The sequence below is a fragment of the Ostrinia nubilalis genome, chromosome 25 (genome assembly GCF_963855985.1).
Source record: "Ostrinia nubilalis chromosome 25, ilOstNubi1.1, whole genome shotgun sequence".
Lineage (NCBI taxonomy): Eukaryota > Metazoa > Arthropoda > Insecta > Lepidoptera > Crambidae > Ostrinia > Ostrinia nubilalis.
In genome coordinates this window covers 6138036-6158179 of record NC_087112.1, presented here as the reverse complement: position 1 = coordinate 6158179, position 20144 = coordinate 6138036, and the positions used below count along the sequence as shown (strand labels likewise).

The 20144-nt window shown below is 42.8% G+C and overlaps 2 protein-coding genes across 4 annotated transcripts in view; one reads left to right on the top strand and one right to left on the bottom strand.

Annotated features, from left to right (window-relative positions):
* Window positions 1-2660, top strand: part of LOC135084186 (plastin-3) — a 65470-nt gene extending 62810 nt beyond the window's left edge. The window contains exon 15 of the mRNA XM_063978927.1: window positions 2213-2660. Within this exon, the coding sequence (XP_063834997.1) occupies window positions 2213-2405 (193 nt within the window). The 3' untranslated portion in view covers window positions 2406-2660. The remainder of the gene's footprint in view (window positions 1-2212) is intronic.
* Window positions 2661-5175: 2515 nt separating this feature from the next.
* LOC135084177 (transmembrane and coiled-coil domains protein 2) overlaps window positions 5176-20144 on the bottom strand; it is a 66724-nt gene continuing 51755 nt past the window's right edge. Inside the window, exons 11-16 of one of the 3 annotated variants that reach the window (XM_063978915.1) lie at window positions 18443-18569; window positions 17670-17780; window positions 16547-16654; window positions 15655-15854; window positions 9965-10099; window positions 5176-8093 (exon numbers count right to left, since the gene is read on the bottom strand). In XM_063978915.1, the coding sequence (XP_063834985.1) occupies window positions 8066-8093; window positions 9965-10099; window positions 15655-15854; window positions 16547-16654; window positions 17670-17780; window positions 18443-18569 (709 nt within the window). In that variant the 3' untranslated portion in view covers window positions 5176-8065. Of the gene's footprint in view, window positions 8094-9964; window positions 10100-15634; window positions 15855-16546; window positions 16655-17669; window positions 17781-18442; window positions 18570-20144 lie in introns of those variants that run through there. The other 2 variants (XM_063978913.1, XM_063978914.1) reach the window with 2 other exon arrangements.

Here is a 20144-nt window from a genome sequence, read left to right as displayed (position 1 = left end):
TATTACAGACGTGTCAATGTTTTTTATAAATTTATACAACGAATTGAGTTTTTACGCGACGGTATAATAAATATTTAACCAATTTTACACGATCTTTCGATAGAATTTATCAAGGATTTTAGCATTTGTCTACGTATAAGTATCACTAAACTATTATTCTATAATATTTCAATTAAATATGCATTCAGTATTCGTCAAGAAACAAAATATACAGCGCACCTTGTTAATTAGATAAGAAATGATAAAGGGTTTGTAAAAAAATAAATATGCCAACTGATATATAACACGTTGGATGCCGTGGGGCTCCCGGTGAGCATCAAGCAATAGATTTGCTATCGTGCCTATTTTATCAACAGTTAAGAAAAAACTTTCTAGAAGAGCTTTTGTTTGATGTAAATAATTTTCTTTCTTGGCGAGTACTGTAACTTTTTGGGAAATTTTACCGAAAGATACAAACTCGTATTGTTGAGTAATCGGCTTAGTTAAGATATAATATTAATCTAATTACTATTGGGTGTCTCTGCATCTTATTTATTGTCTTATCTGTCCAACCTACACAGCTGTGTATACTTGTATAATACACATGTGTATAGAGGTTTCGTTTTGGCTTCCATTGATTCAAAGTTGACATTCTTGTAAAGGGTGTATTGTTTTTTATGTTTCTACTGCGTCATGCCTGAGATAAATATTTATGTTCATAAATTTTATTTTTCACACTCAACATTTTAACTTATTGAACAAGACTGGTAACTTAATGTATCATTAAAATAATAGACTGAACGGTGATGGGGTTACCAACTAAGATAAGAATTTTCAAGCAAAACTAATAATTTACAAAATCTTGACTTCTACAAATATTTCAAGTTTGACGCAGTATATAAGGCATTCTTCGTTTTGCAAGTATTTTAAAATTAAAAAATTCTTGTTCTTGCAAGATTTAATAATCATTTTGCACTTTATAAACATTAATAATATTTACTTGCATTTTGTAATCGTGTCTTACAAGGTTGACATTGTGTCGTCGATCGCTTGTGTGTGGGAATTGGCAATAATGTGAATGTGGGATTGTTTATGTGATAAGTCTTACTAGAAAGCCATATACAAATAATATAAATATGTACACAAAAACCATTTATATCTAAGTATATATATTGCCAATAGTTTCACCAACATTCCCTTGGATTTCGGCATTCCTTTCCATTCTTATTTCCATTTTTTCGAATACCCCTATTAGTTAATCGAAATGTATATTACTTTATCATAAGTTTATTGTGAAATATTTTTGTAAAGCATTTTATATTGTGACATTCCTCTCGGGAAGCAACGATTTATTTTTAAATCATATTTTAATTGTAAATTTTTATTTTGTTAGACATTTTAAGGTTTTATTAAAATATTTTTTTTATAATTTTAAGGAATATTTTTTCACTCGATCTTGATCGTTTAATCAAAATTTATTTTAACATAAAGGTAATGTCGGATTGATACGATGAGTATAGACTAATAATACCTACTTGCATACTATTTAGAGCTGTACGCTAGCGTCATTTAATGTTAAATACAAATGTGTAAGGCCTATAAATAAAAAGGAATTGGTAAAACAGTATTTATATTATTTCTCTCCTTTTGAAATATTTCCTCTACATATAAAACATACAGAACCTTGCTGTAACATATGGATATTGGAGTCGCACTGTTTGTCTATATCACAGCACGGGTTATTTACTGCTATGTAAGTATTTTTTAATTTACTATGTATATTTTCGTCTGTTTCTGTCCTGAATGTTGGTATAAATAAGCAACTTGCAGACCAAGTGCTAAGCTTTGAAGTTACGTTAAAACTGCTTTAAACATTTTTGCTTATCTCAAAAATACTAATATTATTTGAGATAGTATTATAAATGAAAAAAACTTTCTTAGTCATCGTTTGCGACTGCACACAAATGCAAAACCTCAATTTGTGAAACTATAAATTAGCTTTGTTCTTGGTCTGCAAGCAGCTGTAGGTAACGGGTGTTGTTCTGTCTTGTCTATGGGCATACTGTTCTTTATCTGTGGGAGACACATTTGGGTACTTTTTCTTGTGTAATAAAATGTATACTTCCTACACGAGATAACTGTTCTAATATTCAAATTCATTCTTAAACTTACGTCCATGTATTAACTAAAATTGTCAATATCAATATCTTGCTAGAACAAATATTTTTTACAGACCACCAGAGCTGTCGGACTACCTCGATGATTCTGCGGGGTCCATAGAGATCGTAGATCATGACGACGATTCTGCAGGTGCCATACAAATCGTGGGTGACCTGGATGACTCTGGATATGGCATGGAGAAACCCCCCCTTCCTCCTAAACCAGAATTGTCCCAAATAGCTAGATCCATGTCACATGTTGAATAATATCGCGTAAGGTCAATCCAGTCAGTTTTAAAAGTGTTTTTATAGAATGATCCATATTTTATTTTTGGATAATATTATGTATTGCATAGTTGTATGTGATTGTATAGATAGTGCATAGATTTCTCGCCATTATACATGTGCATTCAGTCGATATGATGTGATTATAATATGTTTGGGAATCGATTTTTAATTAGATAAATTATTTTCATACTACAGACCGAATGAGGATCATTTCGATTTTTAGCTGTGAATGCAGATTTATAGGGCTAAGAAATCCTTAATACAGTCCAAAAATTTTTGTTCTACGACAAAAATTGACGAAGTTATGGCCAAATTACTAAAAAAGTTCACTGACCGCCCGGCGCGGGGACGATGACGTCACTATATCCGATCCGAACGCTGCCGGCGTACTGCGTGGATAGAAAATATTTTTTTCTAGCCAAACTATCAGTTTTAGAGAAAAACTTGTAATGACATTTATTTATCAGAATAAAGTAAGCTATCGATAGGTAATTTTTAAAAATAGAAATTGTGAAAAATAACGCAAAAAATCCATACGCTCATACGATTCAATGGAACGCAGAGACGCGATTGGGGTCTCCGCGGTGGTATATTTGGCGATTTATTCAAATAAAGTGTTCATAAGTGTTGTTAGAGTCATATCTTCTTCCAAGTAAAATATAAAAATGTATAAGTATTAATTTATTTACTTCTAACAATAAGGTATAGCTGAGGCAGATACACTCTGCCTAGGCTACAAGACATTGCTATGAAGATCATTTCGATGTACACGCAATACCTACCTGTTATTTAGTTTTTCTGAGTTAAACCTACGTACCTACCTATCTATTCGCCGTTCCCATGGGCGGGAAAGGACAGCTGCTCCCTCCTGGAAATCTATTTAATCTTAGCCTAGAAGCTGGGTATGACTCCCCCGCCCCCCTCCTCTCCCCAGGTCATAAGCTGGGCATGACTTCCCCCTCGGCCAGAAGTTGGGTATGATTTACCCCCCCCCCCCCAGGCCCGAAACTGGGTATGACTTGACCCCGCCCCCTCACCCCAGGCCAGAAGCTGGGTAAGGCTTGCCCCTCCCCCCCAGGCCAGAAGCTGGGTAAGGCTGCTAGCCCCTTCCCCCAGTCCATAAGCATAAGCTAGGTATGACTCCCCCTCGGCCAGAAGCTGGGTATGACTTACCCCCCCCCCCCCCCCCCCCCGCCAGAACCGCCAGAAACTGGGTATTAGCATCATCATATTATGTATTATTATGTTCAATACAAACAATCATTAAGTTACACTCACCCCAACCGCGTCTCCGCATTGCATCGAATCCTATGAAAATGTGGTTTTTGGACATAGCGATACTTATTTTTCACAATTTTTATTTTTAAAAATTACTGGTCGATAGGTTACTTTATTTTGATGAATAAATGTTATTAAAAGTTTTTTTCTAAAACTGATAGTTTAGCTGGAAAAAAATATTTTCCATCCCAATAGTACGCCGGCTGCGCTCGATTCGGATATTAGTGACGTCACGCGGCCCTGCGTACGTTGACTTTTAGCGGCAAAAACGGCCTATGTTTATTACTTAATATCTTCGTAAGTAATGGTCCGACTTGGATAATTCAAAAAGATATATCTTTCTTATGTCTTAAAGATTAACGTAGATACTAGTTTTATTGAATTTTCTACAACAGTACTGATCCTCATTTTAGTGGAGTATTGAGTACATAACCGATTGATAACTATCTAGTTTGATCGAATGAAATGTGTGTAATAATTTATTTTTATATAAACCCCGCATTTTTTATTAATCAACAACCACGTTTTTATTGTCTTTTAATTTATTTTAACAGTTTTTATTTATTTTTCTATGTTTTATATAAATAATAAAATTGTGTTGAATAACTTGATGATATTATTTCAATAATATTAATGCCATTGGGCATTCGTATTTTTTTTACCTACCCGCTTCTGTCTAATAATTTACTCCGCTATTAATCGCTGCATTCTATACCAGTCTACGAACTGACTTGGCTCACTCCGGCTGCCGTCGCGCCGCATCGGAGTTACCGCCTCTTCTTTCTAGAACCTTCTATCGTAGAAGTCCACTCCGATGTTCTGTATTAGGCCTGAATTGTTCAGCCAACTTTGAGAACTGAAATATTGTCGAGTGTGTTTTGTGAAGTGCGCTTTATATATGACGATTGACTCGAGGCTGGTCTCATCATCTTCCATCTTCGAGGGCAGAGGAAAGATTGGGAGCCGTGGTTCACGTCTTAAAACTGCTGGTGCTGGTGGATTGCAGAACGGGTGAGTGCGCTTTTTGTTCATAGTGGTAGAAATCAGCAATGTTCCCTTTCTTCATCTCTTTTCTGAATCATAAAATTACCACCGTGGTGTGGTGGTTCACCATGATGAATATTACCCGCATCCGCTGTGTGAATACAAGGTAGTGGATTATGGGGGAGATAAGTCCAGTCACTTATCGTTAGCCCCTAGCGGTGAGGGCCCCTCGATGATTTTTTGAACGATTAGAAGATTTATTTAGTTTAGCAATTATATCCATTCCTATCTCCTTAAACACGTAAAGGTAGAGGTAGTTTTTAATTTTTTTATATAGAACGGGGCAGGTATTTGACAGCAACCACACTTGATCTTAAGTGAGATGCAGGCGACACCATCATCCTCCAAATTACGAGTTTGGTGGGAGTAATTTTCATACCACTGTGAGATTTCGTCAGTTCCTTTGAGGTAAAATGAAATAAAAGAATTTTCAATTTGAATAAAATTGTGATGATTTATTTCAATTCATAGCCGGCAACAGAAAATAAACACTTCGCAATTTCGATGGGTCAGCTTGAACACAGATAAAATATACAGGGTTTATACGAAAGTGATTGGGATATACAGAAATCGTACACAGATGCTATGGTAGACCTTGTTCACTGGAGTAAGTTATCCTACTCATTAAAATTATAAATAACACAATTTTTGCTAAAATAGTAATACACAACACATAAACATAGCTCAAGATATGTATGCATGTACAAAAAGAACGAGCTAGATCTGACAATGATATCAAAGCGATAGTTTTCAAAGTATAAAACTACACATTATCAATAATTTACTCCAGTAAAATCAGAATACTTACAAAAATATATTCTGCATGCGACTTTTCATGGATGTATTCAACGTTAAAATTAACATTTCAATATAATTATACAGCGCTGTGTAAAAAAATATTTACATAATATACACACAACATGAATCGGAGACGTAAAAAGCATCTATTTGTACATCAACAATGCCATAACTGGATCTACGCTAACTCCGCTGCTAATGTTCTAATTCAGTAAGAAATTTTGGAATGTTCACATTATAAATATCAATATCATGTATAGTTTTGTTAATAGAAAAAAGATTTCACTAAGTAGTTCACCAATAACGAGAAAAGGTGGTTTATGGACCATACGAATATCACTAAAATAAATATTGAGCATTATACAATTACACCTAATAATGAAATTGTGATTTCGCTGGCTAATTGTCTACTTTTTATTGCGATTTTAGCCTCGATTAAAAAAATAATTTACAGAATTTGTAACTGAAATATTTTTAACATGTCATATGATTAACTTCAACCTCAAGAGTAAATAGTTTCAAAAAGTATAATTTTACGTCGGTACAGTCAGAAACAAAAGATGGTTACACTTACAGATTAACACTACAAATATTAAGACGTACAGAGATATAAGCTTACTTTTGTGTCTGCCGATACCATGTATTAAAGCATATTTTATTGTATACTTTATAAAAATCTTAACTTAGTTAAAATATAACAATCGATAGCTAACTACTCGTAAGTAAAAAATAATGGTCATGTGATCCACAAACCGCCTCTCTATCTAGCTTGGTTCATTAGCTAATAATAAAGTTTAGAATTTGTATACGACTCGTTTTAAAATTACAAATTGACAACATCGGTGTTGCTGAACTCAACACGAGTTAAATTTAAAATAGAATAAATAAGTTTTTAATAATAACGATCCCGTTCCGAACCGACAACATCACCAGTTCAATAAAGCTATAGAATAATAAAAATACTCGATTATTCAAAGGTCTGTCTGTCACTTGACAGTTGCCTTGACCAACACTAAAAATATTTGACTGTTCGCTGGCATGCTTGCGAGTTGTGACATTGAGGGAAAATTTTTCAACTATCAGACAAATTCATTCGATATTGGGATACATTTTTCATTCACAATCTGGCATCTTACTAATTGGATTTATCTGGAAGTTGAAACTTCCGCCCTAGTAATTTTCCACAAACATGAACTGTAGGTAAAAAATCACTTCAATCCAAAAAAATGAAAATCGAATGAAAAATAGTCGAACGGCAACAACACCCCAAAAGAAAATTCAATAGAAAGAAAATGACAACAAAACAAAAATATAAACCAACCACCGGCATCGCAAGCAGTACGCACGAACACAAATCAACAACGTGCTAGAAATACATACTCTCTGATAAACTATACTATATACATGTGCATATACCAACGCAACATCAACATTTCAAATTCAGGACTATTCACATAGCTACGTGGCGACTTTTGTAAAAGACATAACTAAACTGGTGCAAAAGAAGACTTGGTTAAACTGAACTCGCTAACAGTTTAAATAGTTATCTGACAGATAAGTTCCTAATAGCCATAGGAAACAGGCCTTGTGTCTCTAACAAATGACGCTCGTTCGTAACAGTGTGAACGTACCTTTACAACATAACTCCGTCACCAAATGAAATAATACAACAATAAAACGTTATCGACCTCTATCTGTCGGCGATTCGAGATATTTAGACATTTTTGTTGAATTTCAACTAACTCAGCCTTTTCTTTAAAGATATACAAAAATGAACTCTCGTATTAACTAAATCGCTAATAATAAATAGTTTTCCAAAACGATATCGTGTGAAATTTTCTAAGAGAAGCATTTAAAGATGCTTTTGATACATGTGATGTCGCTTATTCCATAGATAAAGTTACGAATCAATCTTTCTTATTGCTTTTATTTCTTGAATAAACCTAGATATTTCTGTAAAGAGCATACAACATACTTGAACATATAATTCAACGGCCATTTCATATAAATCATTTTGCAATTCAATACTATTATACAGTTAAAAGTTCAGGGTGCCAGCCCGATTATAATCACATTTATTGTTCATGTAAGTAATAAAAATAATTAAAATAGGCAGTCCGAACTCTGATACACATATCAATGATCAATATTCTCTATTCAATGAGTATGAAATTAAATCGATACTAGTTCCATGTCTGCGAATATACATTTATACTACATTTATGACATCAAAATATTATGTTGTTTGATACGTGTATCAGAGTGTTTACTCTAATTTTATAATGGAGTCAGAAAAATTACATTTGAACTGTCACTTTTTTCGATTGACTGAGCATACATTTTAGCGCTGAATGACATTGACAGGTTCAAATGTCACTTTCCTGAAACTCAATGAAAACAGAAGAGTTTACTTACAACTTCTGCCTTAAATTAAATAGGAATATCACTGTAGCGCCGTTTCTGCGGCGTTTCGGAGAAGGACAAAATTGCAATATTAATTCCTCTAAAACGCCCGAAAATCAACCACATAACGATCTGCACTCATACCTGAAGGGAAAAAAACAAACGCAAAATTAAAATAAACAAAAAATAAAAAAACAAAACAATAACCTATTGCAATTGCGTCCAGCGGCATTCGTATGACAATAGATATTTTCTATCAACTCTTAAGCATTTATATTTAAATATATAAAATTATTATTTGCTCCAACAGCTTATTTATAACATACATACAATATTTGTGATATGATTCACCCTCGCTATACATACATATACAATATTATACATAACGAAGCGCCAGTTTATACATAATTGGATACTATAAATTACATTGTGGCCATGAGTGAATGTAACAAAAATATGAAACGAACTAATAGATGGCTGACATTCAAAACCCTTGGCCAGCATTTCAACAAATCAAGTTGTTTAAAAACACATATTTAAATTATAATATTTAAACCAAAGAAATACTTTATCCTCCAGGAAATTTTTTATTGCATTTTTATATCCAAAATCTCAATACTCAATAGTTTATTGCTTCCAAATCTGTATTAATAATGCAAGGACCCCAAAACATATTGTGATAGTTTCATTAATAAGACCAATCACATACATTTGAATCTTTTTAACCGACTTCATTTTGACAGTAAATTATAAGCATGTCCCAACGCGTGTATTGTGTTATAATTTTAGATCTTAACCGTCCAAGGCTCCTGAATGTCACCCATTACATTCCCAACACCGTTATTATTCGTATAGTTCTAGCTTATTCTGAAATCAACTGTTAGTTTTCTACCTGGACCTGTAACGCTACATCTGAGTGGGCGGGGCTTATGCTGTACGCCATAGAGTGCGAACGGACGGAAATGATTATAAAGGACAGATGTTTCACTACGATCTAAGTTTCACGGAATAGACGTCATATTTTATTTTTTGACAGCGATTTGACAGACTGTATGTCGAAACGAAATTTTAGGCAAAGAGAAATTTGACTGTATTAAAAAAAGTTTAAAAGTAATGCTTCAACCACACCAACGCGTGCAGATCGCCATTGCCGGCGCGATCATAAGCCAATGACAGGTCGCGTGAACTGTCATGGGTCGTCCTTGGCCTATGATTGCGCCAACGATGGCGCTTTGGTGTGGTTGAAGCTTAAATGTATAAGCTGTTGTCAGACATAGCCCGCCAAAGACGTTTGCCTTGACCGGGCGCGACCACTCTGAAATCAATGACATTTTTTGACGTCCTCAAGTAAATTTTTATTTAAAAAAATATTATTGCTATAGACTATAAAATTACATAATGTAACGATCGTTTTAACATATTATGATGTACAACATAATCCCGCCACACCACCCCTCTTGTCACATAAGGCAAACGTGAATAGTCGGGCAGTAACCGCTGAGTACAGAGTTATTGCTGGGGAAATGGCAGGGACACTTGCGCGAGAATACCTACTCCCTCATTCCTCCCTGTCACCCTTATATCATTCACCCTGTCACGTATCATTCACCCTGACACGTGACAATGCAGGTGTCATTCCTCCTGTCACGTGGCAATGCACGTGTCATGCCTCTCTTGCCATGTGACAACAGTACATGTCATTCCTCCCTGTCACGTGTCATTCGCCCTGTCACGTGAAAGCACGTGTCATTCCTCCTGTCACGTGGCAATGCACGTGTCATTCCTCTTACCACATGACAAGAGTACGTGTCATTCCTCCCTGTCACGTGAAAGCACGTGTCATTCCCCTGTCACGTAACAGAGCACGTGTCATTCTCCCTGTCACGTGACATAGCACGTGTCATTCATTCCCTGTCACGTGGCAATACTCTTGTCATTCCCCCTGTCACGTGACAGAGCACGTGCCATTCCCGCTCCCTTCAGCAGTTACAACCCTCCCCTCGTCCGCCCATTACCTGTCGTGGCGCGAGTCGAGGATGTATTCCTTGAGGCGGCGCACCAGCGCTTCCGACAGCTGCGTGACCTCCGGCCATTGCTTCAGCACCATAACACCCACCATTACTGCCAGGCTTGTGGTTAGGACGCGCACTCTGGGGAGACAAGGGATTATTATATTAAAGAAAAATTTATTAGGTTTTTGGGATTATCCTCAGCATTACTGCCAGGCGTGCTAACCACGAGGGTTGGCACGCGCACTCTGGGGAGTTAGTGTTGTTAGAAATTGAACTATATGAGATTATTATAGTGGTATTGTTTAAGGCAGCTCTTGGTTACACTAAAATATTGAGGTTGACAAGTTGCAATAAAAATGTTAGTGCTATTTTCATCAATAAACTTCAATTTTAACACTGGTGTCACCTTGTAAGCGGGGTGAGATTGTAACAGAGCTGTGCGCAAAATATATGGCCCCTTATGAGGTTCATTATACGGCCACCTTAACTCATGGCAATGTGAGCGCCATGTTGAGAAAATTGACAAATCATTCTAGTAACATTAAACGCAATAATCAACCACCTGGTGCCCAGCAAAGGCATAGCGACTCCAGCCACGGTAGTAACGAGTAACGAAGTCAACAGCAGCGGCGTAAGCGCAGCTTGACGACTCACTCTTGTGGCCTTATCTCATAGATTATAACCCCTGCGACATAGTCTGATCCAACTAGTCTCTAGCCACTCACCTAATGCGCAGGAAGGGCATGGCCACCCCAGCCACGGCCACTATCTTTTTTTAGTTACCACTGTGCGGGGCGTATGAAAGACATGACAATAGCAAGGCCTTCTTCGAGCTTCGTCTTGCTTCGAGCATTCGTCTGCGTTAAGTATCCAGACGCTAGCCACTCACCTGGTAGCGGGAAGAGCCTGGATGTGGGCAGCGTAGGACCGGTCGTTATGGAAATTCTTTGGAAAGGCCTTTATCCAGCAGTGGACGTCATGTGGCTGAAACGAACGAACGAACTAGCTACTCACCTGGTACGCAGGAAGGGCTTGACCACCCCAGCCACGACGGCTATTAGCAGTAGAACCAGCTGCAGCAATGTGAGCGCCACGTTGAGCAGCTTGATGACTCACTCTTGTGGGCCCATTCTACCATATAACCTGTCCATCTTGTAGCCACTCACCTGGTGCGCAGGAAGGGCATGGCTACCCCGGCCACAGTGGCCACCAGCAGTAGAGCCAGCTGCAGCAGCGTGAGCGCCACGTTGAGCAGCTTGACGAGCAGCAGGCGCGGCGGCAGCGCGGCGGCCTGGACAGATGCCGACCGTTAGCCACTCACCTGGTGCGCAGGAAGGGCATGGCCACCCCAGCCACAGTGGCCACCAGCAGTAGAGCCAGCTGCAGCAGCGTGAGCGCCACGTTGAGCAGCTTGACGAGCAGCAGGCGCGGCGGCAGCGCGGCGGCCTGGACAGATGCCGACCGTTAGCCACTCACCTGGTGCGCAGGAAGGGCATGGCCACCCCAGCCACAGTGGCCACCAGCAGTAGAGCCAGCTGCAGCAGCGTGAGCGCCACGTTGAGCAGCTTGACGAGCAGCAGGCGCGGCGGGAGCGCGGCGGCTGGACAGATGCCGGCCGCATGGCCACGCCAGCCAAGGCTACTAATAGTAAGGCTACTTGCAGCAGTATGAGCGCCACGTGGAGCAGCTTAACGACTCACTCTAGTGGCTCTTTACAGCAATGTCACCTAATAGTATCAAGCTCCTCAATTCTTCATCATCATGTCAGTCACAGGACGTCAACTGCTGAATACATGCCTGTCCCAAGGATTTTAAGATTGGCTGCTCAGCCGTGGCCTTCATTGTTGCCCTATCGGACGTCAACCCTGCATGGTATTTTAGAAGAAAAGATGTTGTGTAGCCACTCACCTAGTGCACAGGACAGACATGGCTAATCCAGCCGCGGTGGCTACCAGCAACAAAGTCTCTGTGGCCCTCACTATGGCCACTATAAGCGCCACCATACTTTACTATCCTCGAGCCAGCTAAGGTTTGAAACCTTTGTCACCTGTCATCCGCTTTGCAATGGAGGGAAGTCGAACCTTAATTTCCAACTCCTCCTGTTCTTCTGATTAATTTCGTTGCGGGTCCAATGACAGTTTAACTTTCCTCCGGGACAATCTTGACCTTCATTGGTTGGGTTTTTGTGGCGGTCAAGCAGTAGATCCTGGCTACACAGGAGTTGCAGCGGTGGTAACGAGAGGTGGGAATAGTCCCGTACCCTCGAGCGACTCACCTGGTGCGCAGGAAGGGCATGGCCACCCCAGCCACAGTGGCCACCAGCAGTAGAGCCAGCTGCAGCAGCGTGAGCGCCACGTTGAGCAGCTTGACGAGCAGCAGGCGCGGCGGCAGCGCGGCGGCCTGGACAGATGCCGACCGTTAGCCACTCACCTGGTGCGCAGGAAGGGCATGGCCACCCCAGCCACAGTGGCCACCAGCAGTAGAGCCAGCTGCAGCAGCGTGAGCGCCACGTTGAGCAGCTTGACGAGCAGCAGGCGCGGCGGCAGCGCGGCGGCCTGGACAGATGCCGACCGTTAGCCACTCACCTGGTGCGCAGGAAGGGCATGGCCACCCCAGCCACAGTGGCCACCAGCAGTAGAGCCAGCTGCAGCAGCGTGAGCGCCACGTTGAGCAGCTTGACGAGCAGCAGGCGCGGCGGCAGCGCGGCGGCCTGGACAGATGCCGACCGTTAGCCACTCACCTGGTGCGCAGGAAGGGCATGGCCACCCCAGCCACAGTGGCCACCAGCAGTAGAGCCAGCTGCAGCAGCGTGAGCGCCACGTTGAGCAGCTTGACGAGCAGCAGGCGCGGCGGGAGCGCGGCGGCTGGACAGATGCCGGCCGCATGGCCACGCCAGCCAAGGCTACTAATAGTAAGGCTACTTGCAGCAGTATGAGCGCCACGTGGAGCAGCTTAACGACTCACTCTAGTGGCTCTTTACAGCAATGTCACCTAATAGTATCAAGCTCCTCAATTCTTCATCATCATGTCAGTCACAGGACGTCAACTGCTGAATACATGCCTGTCCCAAGGATTTTAAGATTGGCTGCTCAGCCGTGGCCTTCATTGTTGCCCTATCGGACGTCAACCCTGCATGGTATTTTAGAAGAAAAGATGTTGTGTAGCCACTCACCTAGTGCACAGGACAGACATGGCTAATCCAGCCGCGGTGGCTACCAGCAACAAAGTCTCTGTGGCCCTCACTATGGCCACTATAAGCGCCACCATACTTTACTATCCTCGAGCCAGCTAAGGTTTGAAACCTTTGTCACCTGTCATCCGCTTTGCAATGGAGGGAAGTCGAACCTTAATTTCCAACTCCTCCTGTTCTTCTGATTAATTTCGTTGCGGGTCCAATGACAGTTTAACTTTCCTCCGGGACAATCTTGACCTTCATTGGTTGGGTTTTTGTGGCGGTCAAGCAGTAGATCCTGGCTACACAGGAGTTGCAGCGGTGGTAACGAGAGGTGGGAATAGTCCCGTACCCTCGAGCGACTCACCTGGTGCGCAGGAAGGGCATGGCCACCCCAGCCACAGTGGCCACCAGCAGTAGAGCCAGCTGCAGCAGCGTGAGCGCCACGTTGAGCAGCTTGACGAGCAGCAGGCGCGGCGGCAGCGCGGCGGCCTGGACAGATGCCGACCGTTAGCCACTCACCTGGTGCGCAGGAAGGGCATGGCCACCCCAGCCACAGTGGCCACCAGCAGTAGAGCCAGCTGCAGCAGCGTGAGCGCCACGTTGAGCAGCTTGACGAGCAGCAGGCGCGGCGGCAGCGCGGCGGCCTGGACAGATGCCGACCGTTAGCCACTCACCTGGTGCGCAGGAAGGGCATGGCCACCCCAGCCACAGTGGCCACCAGCAGTAGAGCCAGCTGCAGCAGCGTGAGCGCCACGTTGAGCAGCTTGACGAGCAGCAGGCGCGGCGGCAGCGCGGCGGCCTGGACAGATGCCGACCGTTAGCCACTCACCTGGTGCGCAGGAAGGGCATGGCCACCCCAGCCACAGTGGCCACCAGCAGTAGAGCCAGCTGCAGCAGCGTGAGCGCCACGTTGAGCAGCTTGACGAGCAGCAGGCGCGGCGGCAGCGCGGCGGCCTGGACAGATGCCGACCGTTAGCCACTCACCTGGTGCGCAGGAAGGGCATGGCCACCCCAGCCACAGTGGCCACCAGCAGTAGAGCCAGCTGCAGCAGCGTGAGCGCCACGTTGAGCAGCTTGACGAGCAGCAGGCGCGGCGGCAGCGCGGCGGCCTGGACAGATGCCGACCGTTAGCCACTCACCTGGTGCGCAGGAAGGGCATGGCCACCCCAGCCACAGTGGCCACCAGCAGTAGGGCCAGCTGCAGCAATGTAAGTGCCACGTTGAGCAGCTTGACTCACCCTACCCCATAGCTATGCTACATTTTAGTCCCTAGCTACCACTCACCTGGTGCGTATGAAAGGCATGACAATAGCAAGGTCGTGGCAGCAGCGTGAGCGATAATCGAGTAGCTTATTCACTCTTGTGGCTTTACCCTATGGTCTATTTACCCTCTCAACGCTGGTGCCAGGAAAAACATGGCCTTGGCCTTGCTTCAAGCATTCGTTTGCGTATGTAAGCGCCACGTTGAGCAGCTTGACTCACCCTACCCCCATAGCTATACTACATTTTAGTCCCTAGCTACCACTCACCTGGTCCGTATGAAAGGCATGACAATAGCAAGGCCAGTAGCAGCAGCGTGAGCGCTAATGAGAAGCTTGACTTACTCTTGTGGCCTAACCAGATAGTGTATCTTCTATCTCAGCCTCGAGCCACTCACCTGGTGCGCAGGAAGGGCATGGCCAGCCCGACTACTGTGCCTACCAGTAGCAAGGCCAGGAGCAGCAATGTAAGCGCCACGTTAAGCATCTTGACTTACCATAGCTATGGCACTATCTTTTTAATCCACTCACCTGGTCCGTATGAAAGGCATGACAATAGCAAGGTCGTGGCAGCAGCGTGAGCGCTAATCGAGCAGATTTAGTGGCCTAACCCCACAGTCTATCTTCTATCAGCTTCTAGCCACTCACCTGGTGCGCAGGAAGGGCATGGCCACCCCAGCCACAGTGGCCACCAGCAGTAGAGCCAGCTGCAGCAGCGTGAGCGCCACGTTGAGCAGCTTGACTCACCATAGCTATGCCACTATCTTTTCACTTCCTAGCACCTGGTGCGTATGAAAGGCATGAGGAATAGCAAGGCCAGTAGCAGCAGCGTGAGCGCTAATGAGAAGCTTGACTCACTCTTGTGGCCTAACCCCATAGTGTATTTTCTATCTCAGCCTCGAGCCACTCACCTGGTGCGCAGGAAGGGCATGGCCACCCCAGCCACAGTGGCCACCAGCAGTAGAGCCAGCTGCAGCAGCGTGAGCGCCACGTTGAGCAGCTTGACGCACCATACCTATGCCACTATCTTTTAACTTCCTAGCACCTGGTGCATATGAAAGGCATCGGCACTATTATGAAAGGCATGACAATAGCAAAGCCAGTGGCAGCAGCGTGAGCGCTAATTGAGCAGCTTGACTCATTCTTGTGACCTTACCCCATGGTCTACTCTCTCAACCCTGGTGTACAGGAAAAACATGGCCTTGGCCACTTGTTTCAAGCATTCGTTTGCGTTAAGTATCCAGACGCTAGCCACTCACCTGGTGCGCAGGAAGGGCATGGCCACCCCGGCGACAGTGGCCACCAGCAGTAGAGCCAGCTGCAGCAGCGTGAGCGCCACGTTGAGCAGCTTGACGAGCAGCAGGCGCGGCGGGAGCGCGGCGGCGCCGCCGGTGTCGCCGCCGCCGCCCGCCACGCCGCCGCCGCCGCCTCCCGCCATCCATTGCTCTAGTTTGCTAATCTGGAATTGAAATATTTAATTGAAATTATCGAAGATTGAAGTGTCTGGGACGTCCACCCACAAGGTGGCCCGACGACATCATAAAGGTAGCAGGAAGGCGCTGGACGCAGGCCGCTACCAACCGGGCAACATGGAAAGTATTGGGGGCGGCCTATGTTCAGCAGTGGACGTCCTATGAGCTAATGATGATAATGACTGCTGTCTGACGATGGGTAATTGACGTCATCTATCAATAGGTCAGGTGGATTTTAAATGCCCGCCATTATGCCGCGCTTGGCATAACGTCTATGTTAAGCCACACATAGTGACACAAACACAACCGATACCAGCGCTTTTGTCATAGCCTTGGACGTCACACTGGACTGTCAATATTGGTCAAATCATCTGAAAAATAACGTTGCGTTTCAACCGCTATGTTTCAAGTCAACAACTAAAAAGAAATACCTAACACTCAATTTAGTTTGCAAAAATACGACGTCATAACTCAGATTTATTATGCAATAAATAATTATAAACGCAGCACTCCTATGCTGCGTTTTACAGCTCACAAAGAGTATATGAATTGGCTGGTGTGCCAGTAATCAGAAAAAAATATTAATTTGATAATACAACACATACGAAAAAATAAAAAGGATTATTATCTTTCGTATGAAAAAAATATATCTTCAAGCTATTGAATGTAAAAGACTCACTTTAGTCTGGCAGAGGTCGAGCGCTTCGTGGATGTCTCGTATCCGCTCCTCGCTCTGGTATTGCACTTTCTCTTCTACGTCAGTCAACGCTTGTTTTAAATTTTCCACCTGAAAACAAAACATGGCTAAGAATGTAGGGTATGATGCTCTATTTTCGAGAAGCAGGATTTTTGTACACATTGTTAATTCATGCCCGTTTTCACCATCAATCCCTAATTTTTAAGTGACCCCTATGGTAACACTTATCAAGGAATTTTGTTTTCATAGGGGTCACTTAAAAATTAGGGATTGATGGTCTCTTTGCTTAACTATAAGTTGTGCTTACGCATCGTACAAATACGGTCCACAGACTCCGCAGTCTGTAAGGATATGTAGTGGCGTATCATCCACCTAAGGCCTCAGCCTCGAATTTAGCGGGCAGCGGCGCGGGAGCGGGGCGGGCAACGCAGACCCGTTCTCGAAACAAGCGGGCAATTCAAAAGTGTTATGTTCGGGGTTGTGTTGTCGAGATATTTGTTTTTATTCGCAAACGAAATGTCTGAACAACGGCGACAATTTTATTTCGATTCAAATTTATTCCTAACGCTCGATTTATTGTGGGCAAAAGAAGGAGTGCGCTGCCCGCTCGTTGCCCGCTCCCGCGCCGCTGCCCGCTCATTGCCCGCTTCCGCGCCGCTGTTTTCGAGAACCGGTCTATTTGATTTTACGCATATGATCCGGCCGCTCCCGCGCCGCTTCCGCCGCCGCCCCGCTGCCCGCTAAATTCGAGGCTGCGGCCTTAGGCCCGGTCTCAACCAGGCGGATCGGAGCAGAGACGTATTTTGAATAACCAGATTTCATTATTTCCACATCTCTTCTCCGCTCCGCTCCATTTTGGTGGAAACCGGGCCTCATGGCATATCCTACACGTTCTTGATTCAGACAGTCGCAATGTTCAGTAAGGGCTCGAACTAGGATGCGCATTTTGGTTCTACTCAGTCATTGAGATCTGCTATATTACCACCTTATTTTAACCGTGACTATAATAATAACCAGTGTTTTTATATGAAGTTTGACTTAGACTTTTGACCTTTGTTAAAGTAAAATAACCAGCCTAAAAATAGAAGATAATTATTATACCTACCTCGTTTTGGTGTAGTTCAGTGAGATCATTGATTTGTTCCTCTAGCCGCTCCGTCTTGAAGCGTTCTTCCTGCAGTGCAGCCGACAAGAATGACACCTCTTGTGACAAGTTCTGTAAGCAGATAAATAACTGCCATTAGCGTTTGACACTGCTGTAAAAAATCGTCGGATGGCTTAATCAGCCCTCGCAGAACACCTGTTCTTTTTGGGCTTTTGTAGTATCTGAACCCAAACTAACACACAACTATATTGTGGATGGCTTTATCGCTTAAAGAAGCATAAAAGATCACACTGAAAACCAGCATCGTTGCTATCATCACTATGGGTCACGACATAATGGTTGAGTGAGCCCAAATTTTATTGGATTTGGCACCGAAAATCGCCCATGCCTATTTGTATATACCTGAATGTGATAAACGTCTCTTTATTTTTACTCTTCTACGCCAGAAGGAGGGTTATTATCTTATTATAACCCTCCTTCTGGCGTTATATATTCTTTCGCACGGGAGTAGGGTTGCCAGGTGTCCGGCCAAATATTGTCTTGTCCGGCCTGTCCGTCTTTTTATGTGGCTGACGCGCCAGTCGATACTCGAGCCACAGAATAATGTTCATTCAAAGATAATAGTACCCACTCATGAGCTATGACGCTAATTGCACATGTGACATGGTATTGGTACGTTAGCTATTTTAAAAAGGTATGTCTAGCTTTAAAATGAAGCACAGAGTCCGGCTTTTGTGTTTTTGGACCTGCCAACCCTACATGGGAGCCGTTACCTTGAGCGCGTCAATCTTCTCGGCCAAACGCTCGTAGTCCTCGCGGCGCTCACGCAGCTCGTTGAGGATCGGCTTGATCGTGAACGTCGCTTCTGATATGTTGTTGGAACCGCTTTGCGTCGGGTACCTGGTAAAGAAAGATCATCATTATCAGGTGATTTAGTCTCCATTGAATGACTATCCTAATTAACTAGATGTAATGGAGGATTTGGTCTACATTACTCACGCTGTCTTGACGGGTTGGAGACACAAAAGTAACATAAATATAATTATCACAAGATACCTTATTAAATTGAGCTAGATAAAACGTTAATAACTTTAGGCGTACACACTGAAACCGTGTCTTTGTAGAAGATTGAATTGATTGAACACCTTCTAATCTCCAATACCAAACCTGAACTGGGCGAGACTACATGTGCTTCGTTTTGAAGACGTGGCGTAGTGAGTTGGCTTATGGCTTCTAAGTTACAAGCAACTTGTCAGCTTACGTTATAACAGCTTTCGCTAGTAACGGAACAGCTGGAGATGCATATTAAGATACGTTTGTTCTTATGACGTGCCCGATGTACGCTCGAGGCCCTCCAGGGACTACCAGGGACATTGTTGAGCCTTACATTTTATACATAGAACCAGACCTGTTCATCTCCGCGAGTTTGCATGGAAAAAAAAACGCGCGACGGCACCTACTGGGATATTTAATCGACAGAACACTCACGAGCGAGCATTGACAAATGCACGTGTGTTCTTCACCCATTTGCATTGTAAAGGCAATCAAATCAAATCAAATCAAAAACATTTATTTCTTAGAAAGTGGTAACAAGATATTAAATAAGAACGGGTTCAGCACCTTCTGCCACTTGTGGAGTAGAAATATTTACATTATAGCATTAAGTAGGTATACATAATTATAGAAATCATCATATTATATTTTATCATTAATTAAATATTACATGGGTATATTATTATTTTATTATTATTATTTAATAAACTATGTAGATGGAAAGTAGAAAAAAACGGTGGTGTAATTAATACTGTGCAGTATTTTAACTGCCTGAATAATAATAGAAATACAAAATATAATTCATGCTCATGTATTTCCTCCGCCATTTTCCGCAGTTTGGCACCTCACGTCACATCATTTTACCGAAGTCAGCCCTATAGCTTCGGCGCAGTGCCGATCACTGACGTTTGTCAACAAAATGGTGCTCGACTCTTGAGACAAGCTAAATTACACCATATTGTTAACGACATTGAGCATACATTTTTTTAAATACCTTCGCGAAGAATATCTTCTGTACGTAGTAGATAGATAGATAAAATGTTTATTTGCATAACAGAAACACACATTACAAACAGAAAGTACCAAAAGTAGGATAAAATAGTACCCTCAGGACAATATGACATGGTAAGACAGAAATAAAAAAGAAAAATAAAACAGTATGACATACAATATAGGTACACACTTTATACAGAAATGTGGCAACAGCTCAGTAATTGGTTTACTTAAAAGCAAACCACTGATTTTCAGCTATAGCCTAAGGACGAAAGAACGCGCGTAACACGTCAACGTGACGGTTGGGGTGTGGTGAGTTTAAGTACATAAATATAACTAAATAGATTAAGATATTTATGATAAAGAGGAAAGGAGAAAATACACTGATAAAAAAAAAAATTATGCCAGGGTTCAACAAAACAACCACGC